The 25,971-nt window shown below is 40.0% G+C and overlaps 1 protein-coding gene across 1 annotated transcript in view; it reads left to right on the top strand.

Annotated features, from left to right (window-relative positions):
• Positions 1-25,284, top strand: part of LOC307154786 (uncharacterized protein) — a gene marked incomplete at its 3' end in the record, with an annotated part of 31,114 nt that extends 5,830 nt beyond the window's left edge. Inside the window, exons 2-8 of the mRNA XM_079864870.1 lie at positions 8,361-8,432; positions 8,592-8,732; positions 8,821-8,952; positions 12,961-13,092; positions 17,361-17,492; positions 23,498-23,629; positions 25,184-25,284. Of these exons, the coding sequence (XP_079720996.1) occupies positions 8,361-8,432; positions 8,592-8,732; positions 8,821-8,952; positions 12,961-13,092; positions 17,361-17,492; positions 23,498-23,629; positions 25,184-25,284 (842 nt within the window). The remainder of the gene's footprint in view (positions 1-8,360; positions 8,433-8,591; positions 8,733-8,820; positions 8,953-12,960; positions 13,093-17,360; positions 17,493-23,497; positions 23,630-25,183) is intronic.
• Between the last annotated feature and the right edge of the window lie 687 nt (positions 25,285-25,971).

Here is a 25,971-nt window from a genome sequence, read left to right as displayed (position 1 = left end):
GGTTTGTTCACAAAAATACCACGACAGCTACCTCGTGATAGGAACAAGACCTAATCACACAGAAACCAGACAGTCTTTTATACAGTCTCTTCTCCTGTAATTTTCCTGCTCCCCCCGTAAAACCAGATCGAGCTAGTTTATTTTCCTGCTCCCCCCCGTAAAACCAGATCGAGACAATAGTTCTTCAACCCTCTGTCTTTCCTGAATAGGAACTCGTTCATGCCAGGTGACATACATGCACACTGAGATAGAATCACAAGCTAAATCAAAGGAAAAAAAACCCACACAATATCTGAGAAGTAAATGGGAAAGAGTAAAATATAAAATTTCCATAACAATTCCTCCTCTTTATCATTCTCTGATAAACGATTTAGTCTCATTAACATTAGTTTTGATCAAATAAGTAAGTATTTTATCTTAAACCAGGCTAAAAATGAATAAATATTTTCATCACGTTTTTTCCGGTTGAGAACCAGACCCTCATTTCAGACCCTGGATCCTTCTAAAATTAACTCTAATACTTCAATTACGGACTGTCTTTCATAGCTTATTACACATCAGTTAATAGATTTTCTACATTTGCACCTAACAAATCAATAACTAGTTTGATTCAATCAAATAAAATCACAAAACTTTTCTTCAACCATTAATTGGTCAACATTTTTCTATGTTCGTTGCCCCATGGACGTTCCATCTTCACCATTTTGACACTTTGCGCACCGTTGCAATGGTCTTTCCAACGTCGGCAGGAGAGGTATGTTTCTAGCACATCCTTGATCCCCCACTTTATTCTTCGCGTTGGCGTATGGGGTTGCTGATGTTGGTTGGTATAGTTTAAGGTGAGATGCTTGGAACCAGGTCTCACACTCTCCAATCATTTTCAAATCCTTACAAGATTTTCTCTTAGATCACAATCGCACTTCCACTGGAATGAGTCATTTACTGTCTGCTGTCACCTGCGAATGGAGACCTTAAGTGATTTTGTTAGTAGCCGCTTGTCTTGTCGTCCCTTTGGTGTGACCTGTGGATTCAACAGCCTGAAACATATTGTCACCAGACAATTTTGCTCACTGAATAGCACTCAGGGTCCATTTCCCCTGAAAAACACTCAACCCACGTTGCTCATGTTAACAAAACAATATTTATACATTTGGAACAGAATCAGTTCTGTTTGATGCAATCCATTCTGACATCCTGCAAAGTAAAAATTTTAAGTTATGCGCTGCGCAAGTGTTGCACCTTTCTTTCTGACACAATAATAATCCAGGCCAGGATAACTAGTTAAATTCATCCATAGCTATTATTTCATTGGGCACAGTCTGCCCTGCCCGTTCACTTCTGTATGACAAGATCAAGCTGGTTTTAGAAACAAATGTTCCTTCTGACCCCCTCCTGGGCTTTCCTGTCCTTCCAACATTTATCTTCCCACCTGTGCAATGGCTTTCAGCAAATGTGAACCCCTTAGTAAACCATATTTGGCAACTGTTGTCATCCTCCTCTTGATGCACGACCCATCTCGTGCATCTTAATAAAATTCTCTTGCTTTTATCAGACGCTTTTATCCAAAGCGACCCACATTTCAAGGTACACATTTACATTCTTATCAGTTCTTGCTTTCCCTCGGAAATCGAACCCATGACCTTGGCGTTATAAGCGCCAAAATCTACTGTTTTGAGCTACAGGAAAACTGCAATATTTGTTAATATTTATTTGGTAACATTTGTTTGGATAAAGTTTGCTAACCCAAACATCGTCCTTCAGCCAAATTTCCTTTAGACATCTTTCTCTGCTTCTGAAATAAAAATATTACTTAAAGCCACAATTTCATCTTCTTATCAAATTGTTTTTAAAGGGCAACGGCCCCGAGTTTCACAGCGTGTCCTGCTTTTCAGGCCTGTTGTTGGTCTCGTAATACAGTCATCTACAAACATTCTCCAGGTCATCAATTGGTCAGGTTAGGTTGTGGTGTGCAGACTTCGTCAACGTCAGTCGAACAACAATCTCCCCCTTTTTACAATACATAACTGTTAAGGGCTCTCTGGATAATCTGATATTAACCTAGCCTATGTGTTTGTTGCTGTCAAATCTTCAACTTTTTCTCAACACGTCTGACGGCTATCTACAACTTTACAATTCTAATTTACACATCAATACTTAATTACAGAATTACAGAAAGTAATTCAAATCTACTGTACATCATAAATGACCAAAATAATAATTAACAGACAGAGCCATCAACTTAAAGCTCGTCCCATGTTCTGTGTTGCCTTCTCATCAGATTCACTCACAATCCTCAGCTTACTTTCGAATTTGTCATTTGCCTTAACCCCTCTATAATGCTAAACGCTCTTTCCAGAGGTTAATGACAAATTTATACACACTATTCAGACAGAATAGTTGTCCTAAACTAACACATACTGTACAAAACATGAATTAACACTCACACTCATCCCTGACTATGAACTGCTCATATTTCTTATTCATATCTTTTCTCTAAAAAGATTTAAATTTTAAATTACATTTTAACCTTACATTTTCCTGTAGCCTTTATCTAATTTTACAGTATCTTAACCCGTTTCAAAGCATGTTTGTTCAGTATTCATTTGACTTTAGCTGGGTTGTTTTGGTTCATTATTCATTACTTCGCTTCAGCTTTCTTTGGCTGACTGATAACAGAAAATCAGACAGAGTACCATCTCTTCCTCCACTCAAGCAGTCTCTTTCTCTCTCACTATAAGCAAATAATCTTTTCAACAGCCTCCTAGGACTGTAACTAAAATAATCATAGTCATAGTCAATCCTTAATAGTTCACACATGTCAAAATACAAATGTTTGACTCAAATTAGAACCATTACAACAATCTAAAATACATTATGCTATGATCTTTTCTAAGGTTATCTTTAGTTTAAATACTCAATTTACCTAACCTTTGTTTTCCAGAAAATTCTCTTGACTCATCACAAGCTGTACTCATCTTTAGCCACCACCATGTCCAACGACCTTCAGGAGTTAAAACTAGTTCAATATCAAATATTTTTCCTTGCCCATATTAGGCAAACCAACATCATGTTCCTTGTATAAATTAATAGATTTTGTTACTGTCTTCATAACAAATAATTACAATCACCTCATGGTCTCAGTTGGCTCTTGAAAGCTCATTTCCATTTGCTCTTTATCTGTAAACTCCATCAGGGTGTTGTCCCCTGGCAGACACTTGTCACAATGGAAGACAAGCCATACAATTAAATGCGGTTTTCTGTCGAGTGGTACAGAGGAACTTACATTTCTGGGTCAGACTGCCGTAACTTCTTACAGCTCTCCCCTCTCAATGATTTGTTGATGCTGCTGGACTCACAGTCACCGCTCAACTCTAATACCTTTCTCACATAAAAACACCTCCCTTCTCTATTTGGGCAGGTGCCCCAGTGCCGGCGAAGCCCTGGCTTAGGTTGTCTTCTGTTCGGCCAAAGAAGATCTTACCCGTCTTTGGGTCGACACCTCATGCACACCGGTAACCGCTTTTTCCCAGCACAAAATCAATTTTCTTCAACAGAATCAGTTGTTTTCTGGAGCTTAGGAAAAGGCGCATTAAAGAGTCATCAGAGCCATTCGGACTGCCTACTAGTGTTAAACATAGGGAGACAGATTAATAACAACAGTATTTAATCACTTAAAATTCATTAATCATCTTAAAGGTAGCAACCTAGCTGCTTAGATTATAGTCAGTGAATTTAGACCACAACCGTACATTCAGTGTACTGTTACTTCTGTAGCCGGAGCCATCAGCCCTGTTTTATGGTGGAAGCTAAAATGAGAGCTAAAAGTCTCTGGTCCTAAAATAAACAAGTCCTAAACAGTGTTATTTTAAAGACTTAATTAAAGTCATTCAGTTTTACTTTTAAAACATTTGCAAATTGTCCTCTAAATTTGTCAAATCTGAACTGCCTGTAGCATGATTTGTTTTAGCTTTTCCATATTTATGATTTTCAACTGAAACACTGTGCTTTACACAGGCTCAGACAACCGCTTTCAGCTGACATTGAATGAGGGAGAGACTCTTGAGGCATTCAGGACTGGTACACTGCATTCTCATAAACTTTTAACTTCAGACTTTATCTACCATCTTTTTAACTGTAGCCCATCTTAAGGCATCTTTTCCATAAATTACATGTATTGTAATTCAGACATTACAAATTTCCACTCAGAATGAGTCTCTGTTGCACTGAAACTGTGGCAGTTTCAGTTACAGCATATCAAATTCAGATAGCAAACCTGTTTTGGCCCCATATCACAATCTTATCTTTTGAACCCAAAACATCAGCTGTTAGCTCTTTTCATAGTCAACAACAAGCTTTTGTTTAATCAAATGCCTTTTTTACACATTTTACATTTAGCAACTGTTAATCCTGCAACACTGCTTCTGTTTAGCCTATTTTATCTTTATGAAATAATAATTATTATTCTAGTTCTTAATAACGTTTCAAGTTTCATACGTCAACCGGTACTTTATATAGTTATTTCCTTTCAAAAGGAATTCCTTACACTTAAATCTTTCAATCTTCTTACAACTTTCAAAAATTCCATCTTTCAACTTTCTTTTCTCCCTCATTTACTCGCACATTCTTTTCACTTTCCTTACCACTGCATTCACATTCTTAGTTCTTTCTCAGAACAAAACTTCAATATCGTCATCCAAACACTGTTCCACTTTCAAAAACCCTCATTAATACACGTCACTTTCACATTATTACTTTCTTTTACACCTTCTGAGTGGGCATTTACAGTCACTGCCAACTGACCCAGTGACTGCAACAAAACACTCTCTGTTATCCTGCCTTTTATCTTTCTAAAAGCTCCACCCTATTTTGCACTTCTGAAGCATTCTGTTCTATTCAGGAAATGCAAACAGAGCCATTGATAAGCAGTTCTCTGTCTTTTCTTTTACAGTCCCAGTTGCAAATTCAATTACAATAGCTGAAACAATCTTCATCATATTAACATTGATCTACTTTCTAACCCATATTAACACAGACTTTTCTTTAAATTTGTGTCATTTTGGCACTTTCTTTGTTTGGAGCCAGTCAAGTTATTGTTTATCTTTCCAATCAGAATCAAACTTTTACAAAAACATCTTCTGCAAATCTCTTTAGTTAGAGCTTCAGAGCAGAGCTGCTTGCAGCATTTGCTCTCTTCTGTCTCATTATTTGAATCAGGACTGTTCAGTTACTCTTCATACAGTATAAAAATGTAATGTGTCATCAATTTCATCAACTGGTTTGAAAGCTTATTCTTCTATCAAATGGTTAGTCTACAGATTCAACTTAATATTCTAATTATTCCTCAGTCCCACTTATTACACAGACAGCTATCATAGCTGCTTGCACCTTCAACTCTTGTTATAAAAATATGGCAATATATTCTTCAATACCCTTGTTTTCATAACATTAATACAATAAAGCATATTCACATCACTAAAATATAGAATTTTCCCCATTCTGCTTGATAAAACTTTTCATATAAAACTTTTCATACCATTTCAACTTACTTTACCTTAACAGGCGTTCATAAATATAGTTCCATGAATTCTATCTCTCTTTTATCTGCAATCCTTAATCCAACAATTCACTGTTTGTAAATGCTATCAGGAAAAACCCACATTTTCTACTATTTTTCCCTAAATGCTAATTCTTTCTATATTCCTTTTTTTTTTTTTTTGCTTCTTCAAGCTAGCAATCCACAATCTGGGCATTTTGTAAAAACCCTGAACTTTTATATATTCTCAAACAACTCTGCAGACACATCTTTTGCAAAAATGTTGTCATTTACACGCAAAGATTTGCAAGCAGTTTCTTCATTGCAGATAGCAGAATTTAAATCAGTGTATGTGTGTGTTTGCGTGTTAGTAATAAATGGTCACTTCCCTGTCTTGTGGTCAGCGACCTGATCGCCACGGCTCCTCATGTTTCGATCCGACAGCAGATTTGGGCACGCATTGCTCCAATGGCCGTCTTTCTTGCACACTCTGCATTTGGTACAGTTTCTGACTGTGTGATCATTCGTAGCACACACGTAGCATCGCCATTTCTTTCCGTCACCTCTTCTTCTTGTCTTTTGTTGAGTTGCAGGCTTGTTTGTCGGATGAGCCATCGCATCTCTCATTTCAGACACTGTCCAAGCTTTAAAAAACTAACATTGGAGAGTGGTCGAGATCGAGGTCCAGTTTCAGTGCTTTCAGCTCTGCCCCGGTGTAGTGATGGTTAAATGCCGGCGGCGCCGAGACAATCTCGGCTGCATTTTGGGAAACTCTCCTGTCAGCTTCTTCAATACAACAATCTATTGTCTGTTCACACTCTTTACACACATGACGAGAACAAATGCAACAACTCTGTTGCTTTTCACTGCTTTTTTCAACGGACTTTTTCACAATATTTAGTCTTATTTTGCTCAGTGTCCCTTCTTCGGGAAAATCATGATATTTGATCAATTTTTCTATGTCCAGCATACATTTATGTCCGTAATTCTTTTTCATTTGATCGAAAACTGGTGTGTAAAAATGATCTGGTTTAGGCCTACTGTTAGATGACCCCATATTGGCTGACACTCTCTCTCCTGGATTTTCCTTCGACACGTGTCTAATAATCTGTGAGACGTCTCTGACAGATCCGATTTTGTCACCTCAAATCGGCAAGGTTTAGCAAATATGCTTCCTGTAATTACAGTTTACTCAATTTTCCCGTGAGCACTTTAGTTTAGTTTAGTTTATAATGACGTAGACAATCCCTTTTCCAGCTGTAGTCCCCGGCCAGTTGTTAGAAGGCATACATCAAATAAAATACTTTCCAGCGCTCGACTGATTCTGGTTCACCTAATTAGTCAGGTGTGGCTCTTCCGTCCACTTTTGCGAGACTTCCTCAGGTTACAGAGATTTTGAGTAAACCTAATTAATCAGGTGTGGCTCTTCCGTCCGTGTGGCTCTTCCGTCCACTTTTACGAGCTAGTTTTCGGCATTAAATTTATTGACTTTTGTGTTTGTGTATGCACAAAGCTTAATAAATATATTCTGGCATAAAATTGGCTTGTTACAGGTTACAATCTATTATTTAATTTATTAATCTAGTATTATTTTAATTTAATACTGTGAAGCTGCTTTGATACAATCTGTATTGTGAAAAGCGCTATACAAATATACTTGATTTGACAATCTCCCCATCGAAAACCTTCTCTGCCCGTACCAAAGAGATAGTTCCAGCCACTATGGTTCATCCACAGTTATATCAAATTACACCACACAAATTAAAATAATTTTACTGTTTCTTACCCGAGATGCCTTTACTGCCACCAAGTTCTTTTCTGGTTCCAGTGGGTTCCTCCTGGCCCTGATAGCAGTTTTGGCTCTTCTCTCTCAATTCGGCGAGGTAAGACTAAAGCCTTTTGTGCTTTAGGGTGAGCAGTCCGTCAATTCGCTTTCTCAGGACCAGAAGAAACCTCATGGAAACCCGTCCTCGTCGCCAATTGTTGTGGCAAAAACAATAACTAACAAAAACAGCATCAAGGCATAAGAAACATTCAGAGTCAAATTGTATTAAAGAGAAGAAGTTTTATTCTCTTTAAGAGGTTTGTTCACAAAAATACCACGACAGCTACCTCGTGATAGGAACAAGACCTAATCACACAGAAACCAGACAGTCTTTTATACAGTCTCTTCTCCTGTAATTTTCCTGCTCCCCCCGTAAAACCAGATCGAGCTAGTTTATTTTCCTGCTCCCCCCCCCGTAAAACCAGATCGAGACAATAGTTCTTCAACCCTCTGTCTTTCCTGAATAGGAACTCGTTCATGCCAGGTGACATACATGCACACTGAGATAGAATCACAAGCTAAATCAAAGGAAAAAAAACCCCACACAATATCTGAGAAGTAAATGGGAAAGAGTAAAATATAAAATTTCCATAACATGACTTAAAAATATGAATCACATTCAGATTATTGATTGGTTTATGTTAAAACTATGTAATCCAAATGCATGGAAATTTTACATGCAATTCAAATACATAAATCTTATGTTTAGACACAATTTTTTTTTTGAGTGCAGGGCAGAACCCGGACAGATTTGCTGCTCAAGAAACACTTCTGATTATTATCAGTGATTATCATCCTTTGTGCTGCTTCATATTTTTCTGGGAACAATGATGTACATTTTATTTTTCAGGATTCTTTAATGAACAAAAAAAGTTCACAAGGACAGTTTATTTGAAATAGAAATATTTTGTAACATTATAAATGTCTACATTTTTAAATATATTCTATATTTTTCTAAATGCAAAAACAGATAATTCTACAGATCTTCTTTTTCTTCATCAGGTTTTTTCCTGCTGTCTAGTGAGTCTCGTGGATGTGGCGTTGGATTAAAAAGAGAAAAAGGGAAATGTGTCGGTAATGAGAACCTTGTGTGTTATAATACAATATGGTTTTGTCATAATGTGCATAATACACAGTTAATGCTCTGTATGGCACTCAGAAGAGGGAATTTGTGTAACTGTAGTTTTTAAACTTTGTAATGATATTTCTTTCTTGATTCCTGCCTCTCTTAAGATGAAGATGAGTGTGAGACGCTGAATCGGTGTGGCGAAAACGCTCAGTGTTTCAATACACAAGGAAGTTACTACTGCACCTGTCATAAAGGATTTCAATCAAAAACACCCAATTTCACAGCCACAGCCGGACAGTGTGTGGGTACGAGAGGGGTTTATGGGATAAACTATGATTACTATGACTACTATGATTAAAACACTATGATTAATACCAACTGTTTCCCCAACAGATATCAATGAGTGTCTTGAGAAGACCTCTGCATGCTCAGATGGTATGGTGTGTGTGAACACCATTGGCTCTTATAAATGCACGTGTCCTGAAGGATTTGATCTTGACACAAGACTAGACCTCGGATGTGAAGGTGAGCGGCCTCACTCGTATTGCTATCCATTGGCTGTTAATCAAACCAAAGAACTTTAGTTTCAGAAATTACCCTTTTATTAATGGTCAGTATGTGCCTTCCAGAACAAATGTTCAGCTTTCATTATTTCGACATTTACAGTGGCAGTTGGTTAAAATGGTGTACAGAGAGCAGAGAGCGTTCTCAGAACATTCGGTTAAAGTTATGAGCAAACGTTACAAATAAAACATTCATCATCTAATCATTAAAGGGGGGGTGAATTGCTGTTTCATGCATACTGAGTTTTTTACACTGTTAAAGAGTTGGATTCCCATGCTAAACATGGACAAAGTTTCAAAAGTTAAGTTGTACATTTGAAGGAGTATTTTTGTTCCAAAAATACTCCTTCCGGTTTGTCACAAGTTTCGGAAAGTTTTTTTCGAGTATGGCTCTGTCTTACGTAAGATAGAGCGGAATTTCCTTATATGGGTCCTAAGGGCACTTCTCCGCGGCCGCGCGCGCACTCGTAGACCAGAGAGAGAAGAGAGCGAAAGCAGTACGTTACCTCAAAGCGCTCTGCTCGGCTTTTAGGGAAGTCAATGTCACCAAAGAAGTGGGTTTTTGGTTGGCAGGGCAAGACAACCCTGCACAGATTCCCAAAGAACCCAGCGTTAAGGGAATAGTGGATGGAGTTTGTTTTTTCGAAGCATCAACGGAGGTTGTGCACGACTCTTTGTTCCCTGCATTTCGACGATGATTGTTTTATAAACAAAGCCCAGATCGACTTATTTGCAGATCGTCTAATGCTTAAGGATCGAGCAGTCACGGTGAGTAAACTACTTCAAATGTCTCTCTGTGTTGTTGTTAGATCAGTTAGCACAGCTATAGCACACCGCCCACACGGCCCGCCCCCAGCCGCTCGGTTTTTTCCGGAAAGACTCGGTACAGCCAATCTTTCACCTCTAAATATAATAAAACTAAAGACGTTTTGGAGATATGAAGGATGCAATACTACTCTATAGGTACTCAAGATTAACAGGAGATTGAGTGAAAATGAGCATTTCACCCCCCCTTTAACCGTACATCGTTCATGGAACTATTTGACCTGAAACGGTAAAATGTAACATTTTTTTAAATGTTGTACTTGTTTCGGAATGTTCAGAGAAGATTTAAAAGTAACGTTTGCAAAATGATCAAATGGAATGTTCCCCTCAACCTTTTTCAAAACAGTTAAAAAACTGGACGGTTTGATCTTTCAGAGAACATTCAGAAATGACGTTTTTACAAATTAATGGAAAATATTCTTAGAATATATCTTGTTTGCAGGGATGGTGTTTAAACCCATAACTAAATATGCATAAATAATTATTAGATGACAGATAAAAACAGAGGATTTTTTTACCTAGTTCAAGCCCTGGTTAATTTCTGACCCTGATTATAACCATCCAAGATCTATGTGATGCATTTATATATTTTAAGCATATAATTTAATGAAACTTGAAACATGAGGTGGTTCACAGGAAAGTTGACCTCTCATGCTGAGACCACATGAAAATTACCCAAAAATACATATGGTTTGATGTGGATAATTATCATCGAGTATTATACATGTTCGGTATCATTTGAAATGTCTCAGTGCGACTGGTACAAAGGTCTCATTTTCAAATAAGTAAAACAAAAGGTAATAAGGTTTTTAAGAGTTTAGAGATAGCTGGCACACAAAGAAAGGTGGTCTCTAGACAAATGGTCTCCTACCCCCCAAAAGGTGTCAACACTGAATGTAAATTCCCATTGTTAGCAGATGTTTCCATGTGAAAGGAGTTTCTGTCTATATAATGAAATGCAACGAGAAGATCGTGGCCTCTCTGTATCTCAGATCAGCCCGTGAGGCTGAGAGTAAGACTTCAGCTTCATGTATAATGTCGGGTTCGCATCTAGTCAAGTCAAGTCATCTTCATTTATATAGCGCTTTTAACAATGTAGATTGTTTCAAAGCAGCTTTACAGAGATAAACGTATAATTTAAGGTAACAGAGATTGTTTTGGCTTTATAGCGGTTCTTTAATAAAGTTATATTCCAGCTAAAGTTAGTTTTGATTGATTCGCTTCCGTCGCAATGATCATTTGTTATTAAGTTAGGGGCCACTAAGACGACACCATTCTTTCTACACAGACTTTAAACGCGAACCTGTGAGAAACGCTGATGGCGTTCACATGCGCATTAAGAATTTGTTCTATAGTTATGTGCGTTTGAATATATGTACGCAGGTTTGGAATTCCCTACGAACCAAGCCTAAACAAAGTACTGGTGTTTCCTTATAATTTTTGATACAGAATTTTATTTTATTTTATCAATTCGGGGTAGGTACGCGAATTGAGTTTCCCGACAACGCTTTATCTGTAGAGTGGTAAAGGGATCCTCCATAGGGAGAGACTAGCTGGCACTTCAGCACTGCGTTGACATCGGTCCAGGCGAAGGTCCTTCATCAGATCTGGATACGGCCTGTATCCGGCAGGCTGCGGGAAAACCTCGGGATAAATAAAGACACTAAAATTAGCGTAGATGCCGTTCTTCTTATGATGTAACGAGTACATCAGGATTTATGGGAAGTGTTCCCGGTTCCAGCTGACCTAATCTATGCAGCCTAACACTGAATTATAGAAGTCTATAATGTGTTATGTGAATGCTAGGTCAAAGAGATGTGTCTTTAATCTAGCTTTGAACTGACAGAGTTTGTCTGCTTTCCGAACAATGTTAGGAAGATTGTTCCAGAGTTTTGGTGCTAAATAGGAAAAGGATCTACCGCCAGCAGTCGATTTTGATATTCTAGGTATTATCAACTGGCCGGAACTTTGAGATCGCAATAGACGTGAAGGACTATAATGCGTTAAGAGCTCACTTAAGTACTGCGGAGCTAAACCATTTAGTGCTTTGTAAGTGATCAGCAATATTTTAAAATTGATGCAATGTTTAATAGGGAGCCAATGCAGTGTTGACAGAACTGGGCTAATATGGTCATACTTCCTGGTTCTGGTAAGAACTCGAGCTGCTGCGTTTTGAACTAGCTGTAGTTTGTTTATTAAGCGTGCAGGGCAACCACCCAGTAGAGCATTACAATAATCTAGCCTTGAGGTCATGAATGCCTGGACTAACTGTTCCGCATTTGTCAATGAGAGCATATGACGTAAATTAGATATATTTTTAAGATGGAAAAATGCAGTTTTACAGATACTAGACACGTGACTTTCAAATGAAAGATTGGTATCAAAGAGCACACCCAGGTTCCTAACCGACGATGAAGACTTAACAGAGCAGCCATCAAGTGTTAGACAGTATTCTAGGTTATTACGTGAGGAAGTTTTTTGTCCAATAATTAGAATCTCTGTTTTTTCAGAATTAAGTAGTAGGAAATTACTAATCATCCAATTTTTTATATCAGCTATGCATTCCGTTAATTTTGTGAATTGGTAAGTTTCGTTAAGTTTTGAAGAAATATACATCTCTTCTCTTTATTCCAGAGCATTTGATGTTTTGTATCGATTATCTTTGAATTGATTATGGAATTGGAATGATACATTTACCTGACATAATAAATTGTTACATTTGATTATTCTAACTGACTTTGGCATTATTTTCATTAAAGAGTTAAAAAGAATAGTAAAACATTCGCTCACATTTAATGATGCACAGATATCATTAAAACCTTTTCATTTATGGAGTCAGATGAAATAATGCGAGAATACATTTCCAAATATATTTCATTTAATCAAAAATACTTTGCCACGAGAAAAGACAGTAACACGTAGAGACCTTCTGCGCTGGTCGGATGCCGGACTTTAGGCCGATCGAGTGCGAGCTTACAATCACATTAAACATCATAACATTCTGTGTGTGTCTGCTGTCTTAACATCAAAATGGTTTCAATATTATTAAATAAAAAGATGTTATCAAAGGAATCTGCATTCATGTGACTGACAGTCTTCTCTCTCTCTCTCTCTCTCTCTCTCTCTCTCTCTCTCACACACACAGACATCGATGAGTGTAAAAAAGATCCAGATGTTTGCGGCACAAACGCAGAGTGCAATAATCAGGAAGGCAGCTTCATCTGCGAATGTGTCTCAGGTTACAGTAACTACGGCAACAGCCAGTCAAAATGCACTGGTGAGCGATCAAGTAGATTGCACTTTTCAAAAAATATATGTGCTAGTTTAAGTGTGATTAATTGTGTTGTGTTTATGTGCGCAGAGATGAACTATGTTACTATAATAACACCCTGCACTGAATTAAAACCTGTCTTAAATTGGCCAACTGCTATTTTATATTTATACTGTGTTAATAACGTGAGTATATTAGTATTGGAACTTATTTCATTTCAGTCCATACAAAAAGTGCCAATAATTCACTGCAGTTTATGTTACATGAACATTACAGTGCAAAATGATTACTAATTAAAGGTCTTTGCACGCTGAGTCTGAACTTTTCGTATACATTTTTCATATTCGTCTTTCGGTGGCTCTAAATTGTCAAAACACCTCTCACATTGCTTGCTGCGGATGTGAAAAAAAACTGTAAAAACTTAAGCCAAGTGCCCAACGGAAGCAAACACTGATCACCATAATGGTGACTACAAACGAAATGGTCTATTGTTGTCCCAGCACTCTTTTATTTGTCTTGGTATTAACAACTTTGAGTAAAACATCCTTGAGAAATTTAAAGCAACCAATTTGACTGTAAAAACATTGCCTTAATTGCAACTAATTTTGTATGTAACATACTTTGTGAGTACACATTACTATAACATAGAAACTATATTGTCACATATTTTTAATAATATGAAAAGCAGCAATTCCTTATATATTATTCAATATATTGTAATATAATAATATATCACAATAATAATAATATATTATAATAATATATCCATATATTTTTCAATATATTTAAACCATTTAATATATTGATCAAAAATATATGGAAATGTATTTTCTTTTCGTAAGGGTTATGGGATAAAATAGTCCACTACTATGATTAAAACACTTAATACATACATATACATATATATATATATATACATATATATATATATATATAATATATATATATATATATATATATATATATATATATATATATATATATATATATATATATATATATTGTATATGTATGTGTGTGTTATGGCAATCCTTGCCTTGCTGTACCTCTAGCTTTACCATCATGCACAGGTAGGAGTGAAGTTTTTACGCAGACATACAAAGATTTTCCAGAGATTATTGCAGTTGAGGTTTGTGGTTTATTGTAGTAAATAGTACAAACAGATGAACATACCGGTTGATTTCTTATCTTGTTTCCAGTTGTTTGCGTGTATTCTGATCTGTAGACTCTAATCCGTGCTCTGTGCTCTGTTGTTATAGTTATGAACAAACGTTACAAATAAAACATTCATCATCTAATCATTAACCGTACATCGTTCATGGAACTATTTGACCTGAAACGGTAAAATGTAGCATTTTTTTAAATGTTGTACTTGTTTCGGAATGTTCAGAGAAGATTTAAAAGTAACGTTTGCAAAATGATCAAATGGAATGTTCCCCTCAACCTTTTTCAAAACAGTTAAAAACCTGGACGGTTTGATCTTTCAGAGAACATTCAGAAATGACGTTTTTACAAATTAATGGAAAATATTCTTAGAATATATCTTGTTTGCAGGGATGGTGTTTAAACCCATAACTAAATATGCATAGATAATTATTAGATGACAGATAAAAACAGAGGATTTTTTTACCTAGTTCAAGCCCTGGTTAATTCCTGACCCTGATTATAACCATCCAAGATCTATGTGATGCATTTATATATTTTAAGCATATAATTTAATGAAACTTGAAACATGAGGTGGTTCACAGGAAAGTTGACCTCTCATGCTGAGACCACATGAAAATTACCCAAAAATACATATGGTTTTGGTGTGGATAATTATCATCGAGTATTATACATGTTCGGTATCATTTGAAATGTCTCAGTGCGACTGGTACAAAGGTCTCATTTCCAAATAAGTAAAACAAAAGGTAATAAGGTTTTTAAGAGTTTAGAGATAGCTGGCACACAAAGAAAGGTGGTCTCTAGACAAATGGTCTCCTACCCCCCAAAAGGTGTCAACACTGAATGTAAATTCCCATTGTTAGCAGATGTTTCCATGTGAAAGGAGTTTCTGTCTATATAATGAAATGCAATGAGAAGATCGTGGCCTCTCTGTATCTCAGATCAGCCCGTGAGGCTGAGAGTAAGACTTCAGCTTCATGTATAATGTCGGGTTCGCATCTAGTCAAGTCAAGTCATCTTCATTTATATAGCGCTTTTAACAATGTAGATTGTTTCAAAGCAGCTTTACAGAGATAAACGTATAATTTAAGGTAACAGACATTGTTTTGGCTTTATAGCGGTTCTTTAATAAAGTTATATTCCAGCTAAAGTTAGTTTTGATTGATTCGCTTCCGTCGCAACGATCATTTGTCATTAAGTTAGGGGCCACTAAGACGACACCATTCTCTCTACACAAACTTTAAACGCGAACCTGTGAGAAACGCTGATGGCGTTCACATGCGCATTAAGAATTGGTTCTATAGATATGTGCGTTTGAATATATGTACGCAGGTTTGGAATTCCCTACAAACCAAGCCTAAACAAAGTACTGGTGTTTCCTTATAATTTTTGATACAGAATTTTATTTTATTTTATCAATTCGGGGTAGGTACGCGAATTGAGTTTCCCGACACCGCTTTATCTGTAGAGTGGTAAAGGGATCCTCCATAGGGAGAGACTAGCTGGCACTTCAGCACTGCGTTGTCATCGGGTCCAGGCGAAGGTCCTTCATCAGATCTGGATACGGCCTGGATCCGGCAGGCTGCGGGAAAACCTCGGGATAAACAAAGACACTAAAATTAGCGTAGATGCCATTCTTCTCATGATGTAACGACTAACGAGTACATCAGGATTTATGGGAAGTGTTCCCGGTTCCAGCTGACCTAATCTATGCAGTCTAACACTGAATTATAGAAGTCTATAATGTGTTATGTGAATGCTAGGTCAAAGAGATGTGTCTTTAATCTAGCTTTGAACTGACAGAGTTTGTCTGCTTTCCGAACAATGTTAGGAAGATTGTTCCAGAGTTTTGGTGCTAAATAGGAAAAGGATCTACCGCCAGCAGTCGATTTTGATATTCTAGGTATTATCAACTGGCCGGAATTTTGAGATCGCAATAGACGTGAAGGACTATAATGCGTTAAGAGCTCACTTAAGTACTGCGGAGCTAAACCATTTAGTGCTTTGTAAGTGATCAGCAATATTTTAAAATTGATGCAATGTTTAATAGGGAGCCAATGCAGTGTTGACAGAACTGGGCTAATATGGTCATACTTCCTGGTTCTGGTAAGAACTCGAGCTGCTGCGTTTTGAACTAGCTGTAGTTTGTTTATTAAGCGTGCAGGGCAACCACCCAGTAGAGCATTACAATAATCTAGCCTTGTGGTCATGAATGCCTGGACTAACTGTTCCGCATTTGTCAATGAGAGCATATGACGTAAATTAGATATATTTTTAAGATGGAAAAATGCAGTTTTACAGATATTAGACACGTGACTTTCAAATGAAAGATTGGTATCAAAGAGCACACCCAGGTTCCTAACCGACGACGAAGACTTAACAGAGCAGCCATCAAGTGTTAGACAGTATTCTAGGTTATTACGTGAGGAAGTTTTTTGTCCAATAATTAGAATCTCTGTTTTTTCAGAATTAAGTAGTAGGAAATTACTAGTCATCCAATTTTTTATATCAGCTATGCATTCCGTTAATTTTGTGAATTGGTAAGTTTCGTTAGGTTTTGAAGAAATATACATCTCTTCTCTTTATTCCAAAGCATTTGATGTTTTGTATCGATTATCTTTGAATTGATTATGGAATTGGAATGATACATTTACCTGACATAATAAATTGTTACATTTGATTATTCTAACTGACTTTGGCATTATTTTCATTAAAGAGTTAAAAAGAATAGTAAAACATTCGCTCACATTTAATGATGCACAGATATCATTAAAACCTTTTCATTTATGGAGTCAGATGAAATAATGCGAGAATACATTTCCAAATGTATTTCATTTAATCAAAAATACTTTGCCACGAGAAAAGACAGTAACACGTAGAGACCTTCTGCGCTGGTCGGATGCCGGACTTTAGGCCGATCGAGTGCGAGCTTACAATCATATTAAACATCATAACATTCTGTGTGTGTCTGCTGTCTTAACATCAAAACGGTTTCAATATTATTAAATAAAAAGATGTTATCAAAGGAATCTGCATTCATGTGACTGACAGTCTTCTCTCTCTCTCTCTCTCTCTCTCTCTCTCTCTCTCTCTCTCTCTCTCTCACACAGACATCGATGAGTGTAAAAAAGATCCAGATGTTTGCGGCACAAACGCAGAGTGCAATAATCAGGAAGGCAGCTTCATCTGCGAATGTAACCCGGGTTACAGTAACTACGGCAACAGCCAGTCAAAATGCACCGGTGAGCGATCAAGTAGATTGCACTTTTCAAACAAATTATGTGCTAGTTTAAGTGTGATTAATTGTGTTGTGTTTATGTGCGCAGAGATGAACTATGTTACTATAATAACACCCTGCACTGAATTAAAACCTGTCTTAAATTGGCCAACTGCTATTTTATATTTATACTGTGTTAATAATGTGAGTATATTAGTATTGGAACTTATTTCATTTCAGTCCATAAAAAAAGTGCCAATAATTCACTGCAGTTTATGTTACATGAACCATGTTTACATTACAGTGCAAAATTATTACTAATTCAAGGTCTTTGCACGCTGAGTCTGAACTTTTCGTATACATTTTTCATATTCGTCTTTCGGTGGCTCTGAATTGTCAAAACACCTCTCGCATTGCTTGCTGCGGATGTAAAAAAAAACTGTAAAAACAAGAGCCCAACGGAAGCAAACACTGATCACCACGAAATGGTACAAATGCACTCTTGTTGTCCCAGCACTCTTTTATTTGTCTTGGTATTAAAAACTTTTAGTAAAACATCCTTGAGAAATTTAAAGCAACCAGTTTGACTGTAAAAACATTGCCTTAATTGCAACTAATTTTGTAACTCACGTTTTTTTTTGTAACATACTTTGTGAGTACACATTACTATAACATAGAAACTATATTGTCACCTATTTTTAATAATATGAAAAGCAGCAATTCCTTATATATTATTCAATATATTGTAATATAATAATATATTATTCCATATATTTTTCAATATATTTAAACCATTTAATATATTGATCAAAAATATATGGAAATGTATTTTCTTTTCGTAAGGGTGTGATGAGGTTCAGTATTTGTAAGTGTGGGAAGGAAGAAGACAGGGGTCGGCATGACTGGGACTCCCGTTTTATTTCTCATATACTCAGAACAAAATAAAGGTGCGCACACAGCGCGTTCACCGTGACAAGCACAGCATACACAAAACACTATTTCAAAGTCTCTTTAGACGATCTCCTCTCAGCAGCAGCACACGAGGTCCCAGTCCAGCTCTCTCTCCCTCTCTCTCGTTTGCGCTGGTTTATATCCGGTCTCTCCACGCCAATTACTGCAATCAGACACAGGTGTTCATCATCTGCACTTGACCTACTTACTCACCGCTCTGCCCCCTCCTCTCTCTCCCGCTACAGACTTCGCAAAACCACGCCCCCCTCGCCACATACCCCCACCGCCCGACTCAGGCCGGGGAGCCATCCGGCCTGCAGCCTCCCCCCCCCCCTCCTGGAGAGGAAGTCGGCCACAGCCATCTGTACACCCGGCCTGTGGATCACCTGAAATTTAAAAGGCTGTAAAGCTAGATACCAACGGGTGATCCGCGCGTTGGTATCCTTCATGCGGTGGAGCCACTACAGGGGAGCGTGGTCCGAACAGAGGGTGAACTCTCGTCCCAGGAGATAATAGCGGAGGGTGAGAACGGCCCACCTGATGGCCAAACATTCCTTCTCTATGGTGCTGTACATCGTCTCTCTCTTCGAGAGCTTTCCACTGATGTACCCTCTACCTCCTGGGACAGGACCGCGCCCATCCCTCTGTCCGAAGCATCTGTCTGTAGAATAAAAGGGAGAGAAAAGTCAGGGGCATGTAAGAGCGGTCCGCCTCGCCGGGCTGGCGAGGTCCGAAAAATTAGGTACAAACCTTCTGTAATATCCCGCCAGCCCCAGGAACTGTCTAACCTCCTTTTTGGTCTTTGGTCTTGGACAAGTCGCAACTGCTGCCGTCTTATCAATTTGGGGACGCACTTGACCATGACCCAAGTGGAAGCCCAGATATCTAACTTCCACCCGCCCAACCGCACACTTCTTCGGGTTGGCTGTGAGTCCAGCCCTTCTCAACGTCTTCAGGACAGCCCGCACCTGCTGCATATGACGCTGCCAGTCACCACTATAGATGATGATATCATCCAAGTAGGCAGCGGCATATGCAGCATGCGGTCGGAGAATCCTGTCCATCAGACGCTGAAATGTTGCTGGATCCCCGAACAAACCGAAAGGAAGGGTGACAAATTGGTGTAATCCAAACGGCGTGGTGAAAGCTGTCTTTTCTCTGGACATGGGAGATAAGGGGATCTGCCAATATCCCTTTGTTAAGTCCAGTGTCGGATAAAAACGAGCAGTACCCAGCCGATCAAGCAATTCGTCAACCCTTGGCATTGGATAAGCGTCGAATTTCGACACAGCATTCACCTTCCTGTAATCTACACAGAACCGGACCGAGCCGTCCGTTTTAGGAACTAAAACTATCGGGCTCGCCCAGTCACTGTTAGATTCTTCTATTACTCCCAATTCTAGCATTGCATCTAATTCACTCTGCACCACCTTTTTTTTGTGTTCTGGCAGGCGATACGGCCGACTGCGAACTACCACGCCCGGCTCCGTCTCAACGTGGTGCTGAATGAGGTCCGTTCGACCAGGCAGGGGCGAAAACACATCAGCAAATTCAGCTTGTAAATTCTGTACATCAGTGAGTTGGGACGGTGAGAGGTGGTCTCCACCAGGGGCCAGGGCGAGGGATTGAGTTTTTAAGCTCGCCTCTGGACCGAGATCCTCCTCTCCGCTCACCACCATCGCCAACATCACTGATTCCACCTCAGACCATTTTTTAAGAAGGTTGAGGTGGTAAATTTGATGTGCCCTGCCCCTATCTGTTCGTACTACCTCATAGTTGAGATCCCCAATTCGCCGTGTGACCTCAAAGGGACCTTGCCACTTGGCGAGTAATTTTGAACTAGAAGTCGGGAGTAATACAAGCACTTTATCTCCCGGTGCAAATTGACACAGTCTAGCCCCCCTGTTGTACAGCTGACTTTGTTTGTCCTGAGCCTGTAACAAATTCTCCATTGACAGCTGCCCCAAAGTGTGGAGTTTTGTTCTCAGGTCCAGGACATACTGAATTTCGTTTTTACTGGTTGAAGGTCCATCCTCCCAAATTTCTCTAAGGACATCCAACACCCCCCGGGGCTGACGTCCATAGAGAAGCTCAAAGGGGGAAAACCCGGTGGAGGCTTGGGGGACCTCCCGTACAGCGATCAAGAGGGGTTCTAACCATTTATCCCAATTTCTGGCGTCTTCCTGTACGAACTTTCGAATCATGGTTTTCAACGTGCGGTTAAATCGTTCGACCAAGCCGTCTGTTTGTGGGTGATAGACACTGGTACGAATCGATTTAATGCCCAATAATTCATAAAGTTTGCGAATGGTTCGTGACATAAACGCTGTGCCTTGATCGGTGAGAATCTCTTTCGGGATTTCCAGGAGATTAGTTGAAACAGAGCGCCCGCAGCGCTTTTAGCGGAAATACTGCGGAGCGGTACTGCTTCGGGATACCGCATTGCGTAATCCACCAGGACTAACGCAAAGCGGTGGCCCCGTGCCGACCGTTCTAATGGCCCGATGAGGTCCATACCAATTCGTTCAAAGGGGACCTGCATTAAAGGAAGGGGGCACAAAGGTTCTTTTGGGTTGGCCGGTGGATTTACCAACTGACATTCACGGCAAGACACACACCACTTGCGCACATTCTCGTGAATGCCCGGCCAGAAGAATCGGGCCATGAAACGGTTTAGTGTCGCTGTTTGTCCTAAATGCCCGGCCATCGGATTACAGTGAGCCGTCTGGAAAAGCATTTCCCGGCGGCTTTTGGGTACTAACAACTGAGTTGTATCCTGTTTTGACTGGGCGTCTTGGGTCACCCGATACAACTTATCCTTTAAAATTGTAAAATAAGGATAGGAGAGCGGTTGGTTATTGTTGAGAAGCTGGCCGTCGATAGAGCGAACCTGATCAAATGCATGTTTCAGCGAGTCGTCCTGGGACTGCTCCAGGGGAAAATCATCGCACTCTGTAAGGATGGTTCTTTCCAGAGCGCTCTGTTCCCCTGAATCAGTACCCAGAGGTTCCAGTTCAGCTTCTCCCAACTGAGCAACCACTACCTTCCTTTCACCTTTCTTTTCCCAAGAAGCATCCGCACATAAATACCCCAATAGTTCATTGAATGCTGGCCAACTGGTCCCCAAAATTAGCGGATGCCGGAGGTGCGAATTAATCGCCACCTCCACTGTTTTTGTCCCCTAAATTGAATCTCCACGGGCAATATCGGATAATTCACCACATCCCCGTGTACACACCGTACCTTAACCATGCGGCTATTATCCAATGCCCTAGGTTGAATCAGGCTTTGATGTATGGAGGTTTGGTTACAGCCTGAATCCACCAAAGCCTGAAAAGTACCCCCCTTTATACTCACGGGTATTTGGTACAGGCCAGCTTGATCGGGGTCAGCCTGTGGCGCGTCGGGGACCCGGATCAGCGTCCCCACCTCCATCACTGGACACCGATCAATAAAGTGACCCGGGTCCCCGCAGTGCCAACAAGCCGTCCCGGACTTCCCCGCCGCTCTAGTGGCAGGAAGCGGGTCAAGGGATTGATGTGGAGAGAGCGGTAACGCAGCTGGTGGAGTGAAGCCCCCCATAGTCGAGCCTCCTCCCCTGGCTCCGCTGGACTCCCCGACCTCCATCTCGGCGCTGGCTTTGGCGGCAAGCCCCCGCGAAACCTGGGAAGGCGAAGAGGCTTAGAGGGAGGGGTTAGAGAGAGAGAGAGGAAGAGAAGCAGATGGTAAGGGTTCGCCGACCCCTGGACACGCCACCATTTGGTCCTCCGCCAGCTGGATGGCCTGGTTCAGCGACGTCGGGCGGTGGCACTGGACCCATTGTGCGGTCTTCCGTGGCAGCCGTGACACGAACTGCTCCAGTACCACTCGATCGATGATTTCCTCGACGTCGCTTTCGTCGGCCATCAGCCATTTGCGGCAGGAGTCCCGGAGCTGTTGTGCCATGATGAAGGGCTGGCCGGACTCTTCGAGGCTCAGCGTCCTGAACCTCTGGCGATGTTGTTCCGGGGTCCGACCGACCTGCTGAAGAATGGCACGCTTGAGATCCCGATAGACCAGGAGATTCTGGACTGGCAGTTGGTGTGCAGCTACCTGTGCTTCTCCGGATAACAGAGGTATAAGGTATAATTGGCCAGTCAGTCGAGGGCCATCCCCGGTCCTCGGCTGACCTCTCAAAGAGATCAATGAATGCCTCTGGGTCATCCTGAGGACCCATTTTGTTGAGAGGCATCGGCGAGGACGAGTCTTTAGATGGTGCGGGGACAGCCCGAACCTCCCCGTCTATCCAGCTCCGGAACAGCTTGCGGTCTTCATGCTGGCCCCGGAGAAGTGCTTCAAAACGTTTGTCTTGCTCCTCTTTTATGGCCAGCAGATGTTGATGATGTTCCTGATGAAGACCAGCGAGCGATTGGATTATGTCCGCAAACGGCGTGCCTGGCGGAGTCTGCATGGCGGCTGTGATCTTCCTTCCCGGGCTTCGGCACCAGTGTGATGAGGTTCAGTATTTGTAAGTGTGGGAAGGAAGACGACAGGGGTCGGCGTGACTGGGACTCCCGTTTTATTTCTCATATACTCAGAACAAAATAAAGGTGCGTTCACCGTGACAAGCACAGCATACACAAAACAATATTTCAAAGTCTCTTTAGACGATCTCCTCTCAGCAGCAGCACACGAGGTCCCAGTCCAGCTCTCTCTCCCTCTCTCTCGTTTGCGCTGGTTTATATCCGGTCTCTCCACGCCAATTACTGCAATCAGACACAGGTGTTCATCATCTGCACTTGACCTACTTACTCACCGCTCTGCCCCCTCCTCTCTCTCCCGCTACAGACTTCGCAAAACCACGCCTCCCTCGCCACAAAGGGTTATGGGATAAAATAGTCCACTACTATGATTAAAACACTATGATTAATACCAACTGTTTCCCCAACAGATATCAATGAGTGTCTTGAAAAGAAATCTGAATGCACCAATGGTTTTTAAATCCATAAATAAATAGGCCTAGAATATAATTTCATGAACTATATTCATTATGGAGTTTTAAAGCGTTATATAATCCGGTCTTCTCTCTCTCTCACACAGACATTGATGAGTGTAATAAAGATCCAGATGTTTGCGGCACAAATGCAGTGTGCAGAAATCATCCAGGCGGCTACACCTGCGAATGTGACCCGGGTTACAGTAACTACGGCAACAGCCAGTCAAAATGCCTCGGTGAGCGTTCAAGTAGCATGCGAACTTTTCAAAAAATATATGTGCTAGTTTTAGTGATTAATTGTGTTGTGTTTATGTGAATGCATCGGTGAGTGTTCGTGTCAGCATGCATTATGAGTTGCATGTGCGCTGATCTATCTGCTAATGTGCAGTGTAAAAAAAGTGAAAAAAAGAAAAAAATCTCTGTGTGGTTTAGATGTGGTCTATTATCAGTCGACAGCGAAAGCCTTCGCTTCTTATATCATTTTTGAAAGCATGTTTCTTATTTTCTCCTCTGAAATACTTTAGAAAGCCAATACAATTAGCAGTTTTGTTTTCTAGTTGTTCATGTAAAATAGAGGGTGCTGACCGCACTCATTTAAGTTCAATGAACTCTATTGACATGACAAATGTTACAGTGTATTGCCAACGCATTTTCAATGTTTGTAATGAATCTCAAACAGATGAGGACAAACTATGAAATGAGTAAATAAAAAGAAGGTGAAACAAACACGTCTCTGTTTGTAAATGCTAAACCAGTAGATGCAGTGTTGAAGATGAAAACAGTCAGTATTGTGTGAACTTTGTACATTGAAGACTGAAGATTGTGAAACAAAAGCTTTACAAAATGAGAACAAAACTCCAGCTGAAAGCTTCAGGGTCTTCTGGCTTACCATTTCCTGAGTGTGTTTAGTCTTTCTCTCTCTCTCTCTCTCTCTCTCTCTCTCTCTCTCTCTCTCTCTCACACACACACACACACACACACACACACACACACACTGTCAAGTCAAGTAAGTGATTTAATAATTATTTAAAATAAGTTGAAATTCTGTGTCTCTTTTCCTGACCTTTCCCATGACCCCGCAAACTGAGTGTGTGTGTGAGTGTGTGTGTGTGGAGGAAATACAACTTTAATTCCCATTAGTCCACGACAACTAAAGGAGACAGAGAGAGAGAATGTGTGTGTGTGTGTGTGTGTGTGTGTGTGTGTGTGTGTGTGTGTGGAGGAAATACAACTTTAATTCCCATTAGTCCACGACAACTGAAGGAGACAGAGAGAGAGAATGTGTGTGTGTGTGTGTGTGTGTTTGTGAGTGAATGTGTGTGAGTGTTTGTTTGTGTGTGTGTGTTTGTGAATGTGTGTGTGTGTGAGTGTGTGTGTGTGAGAGAGTGAGTGAATGAGTGTGAGTGTGAGAGTGAGTGAGTGAGTGAGTGTGTGTGTGAGTGTGTGTGTGTGTGTGTGTGTGTGTGTGTGTCAGAGTGTGTGTGTGTGTGTGTGTGTGTGAGAGAGAGAGTGAGTGAATGAGTGTGAGTGTGAGAGTGAGTGAGTGAGTGTGTGTGTGTGTGTGTGTGTGTGTCAGAGTGTGTGTGTGTGTGTGTGAATGACCGGACTAATGCAGTAAATATTTATGTTACAAAAAGCGTTGGCACATAAAAGCTTAAAGACAAACGTTAGACATGAGGCCTTTATTTCTCTTAGAGCGCTGAGTGGGCGGAGCCTGAGATGAGCAGATGTTTCCGTTCCAGCAGTTTAGCAGTTTGTATGCTCTCTTTGTTTGTGTGTCTTTGTGAGAGGGGGAATATCAGATAATCAATGCAAGGCCTTCAACGGTTTCATGTGCAGTAAACAAATAAATGCACAAATCAGCAGAAAGCGCTGCCAGTATCATATCTGAGGGGCGGGGCTTGTGGTTCAGTGGGCGGAGCTTCTCACATAAGAACAGAGATGAGATATGAGGTAAAAGAGAAAGAGAGAAAGAGTTACTAAAGCAGAAGGCTTCTCCAGGTTGTCCTGTGCTGCTCAGTCCTTATTAGTGGATAAATCCACTTGCAAGTTGAAAAATAACTAGATAATAAATATTAGAAAATCAGTTAGGGCGATAAATTTGATTGATTTTGACTCCCTATATAATTTCTTTAAAATGAATTTCTGAAATGCTTCCTCCAATATCAGTATTTAATTTGGAGTGTAATGTATATATTTCCTTTTAATGTGCAATTTTTTTGTAAGTAAACTTCCTATTAAACTTTCCAATTATCATCAACAAATGCTTTTGGCTTGCTTATTTACAAGCATAATTTACCAAAGCCAGCTGTTTGATAATGATGGTTTTCAACTACCCTGATTTTGTTTTAAGATGCCAATTTCCAGTATCTAGTAAATAACTGAATAGTTTAATAGTAATATCGACACATCTCTCTCTTTGTGAAGTTTGGTCTGCAACTGTAGGCCACTTGTTTTGGGAGTGTCGTTATCTGGAGGAATGTTAATGCCTTGATTGTCCAAAATGTGTCATGATTTTTTCTAGACACATTCTTTTTGTTTTGTTTTTACGACAAGAATCTACTCAAAGCAAGTTTTT

This window comes from Squalius cephalus (genome assembly GCF_949319135.1).
Source record: "Squalius cephalus genome assembly, chromosome: 2".
Taxonomy (NCBI): Eukaryota; Metazoa; Chordata; class Actinopteri; order Cypriniformes; family Leuciscidae; genus Squalius; species Squalius cephalus.
The sequence above is the reverse complement of the archived record's forward strand: the minus strand, read 5'-3'. Positions and strand labels throughout refer to the sequence as shown.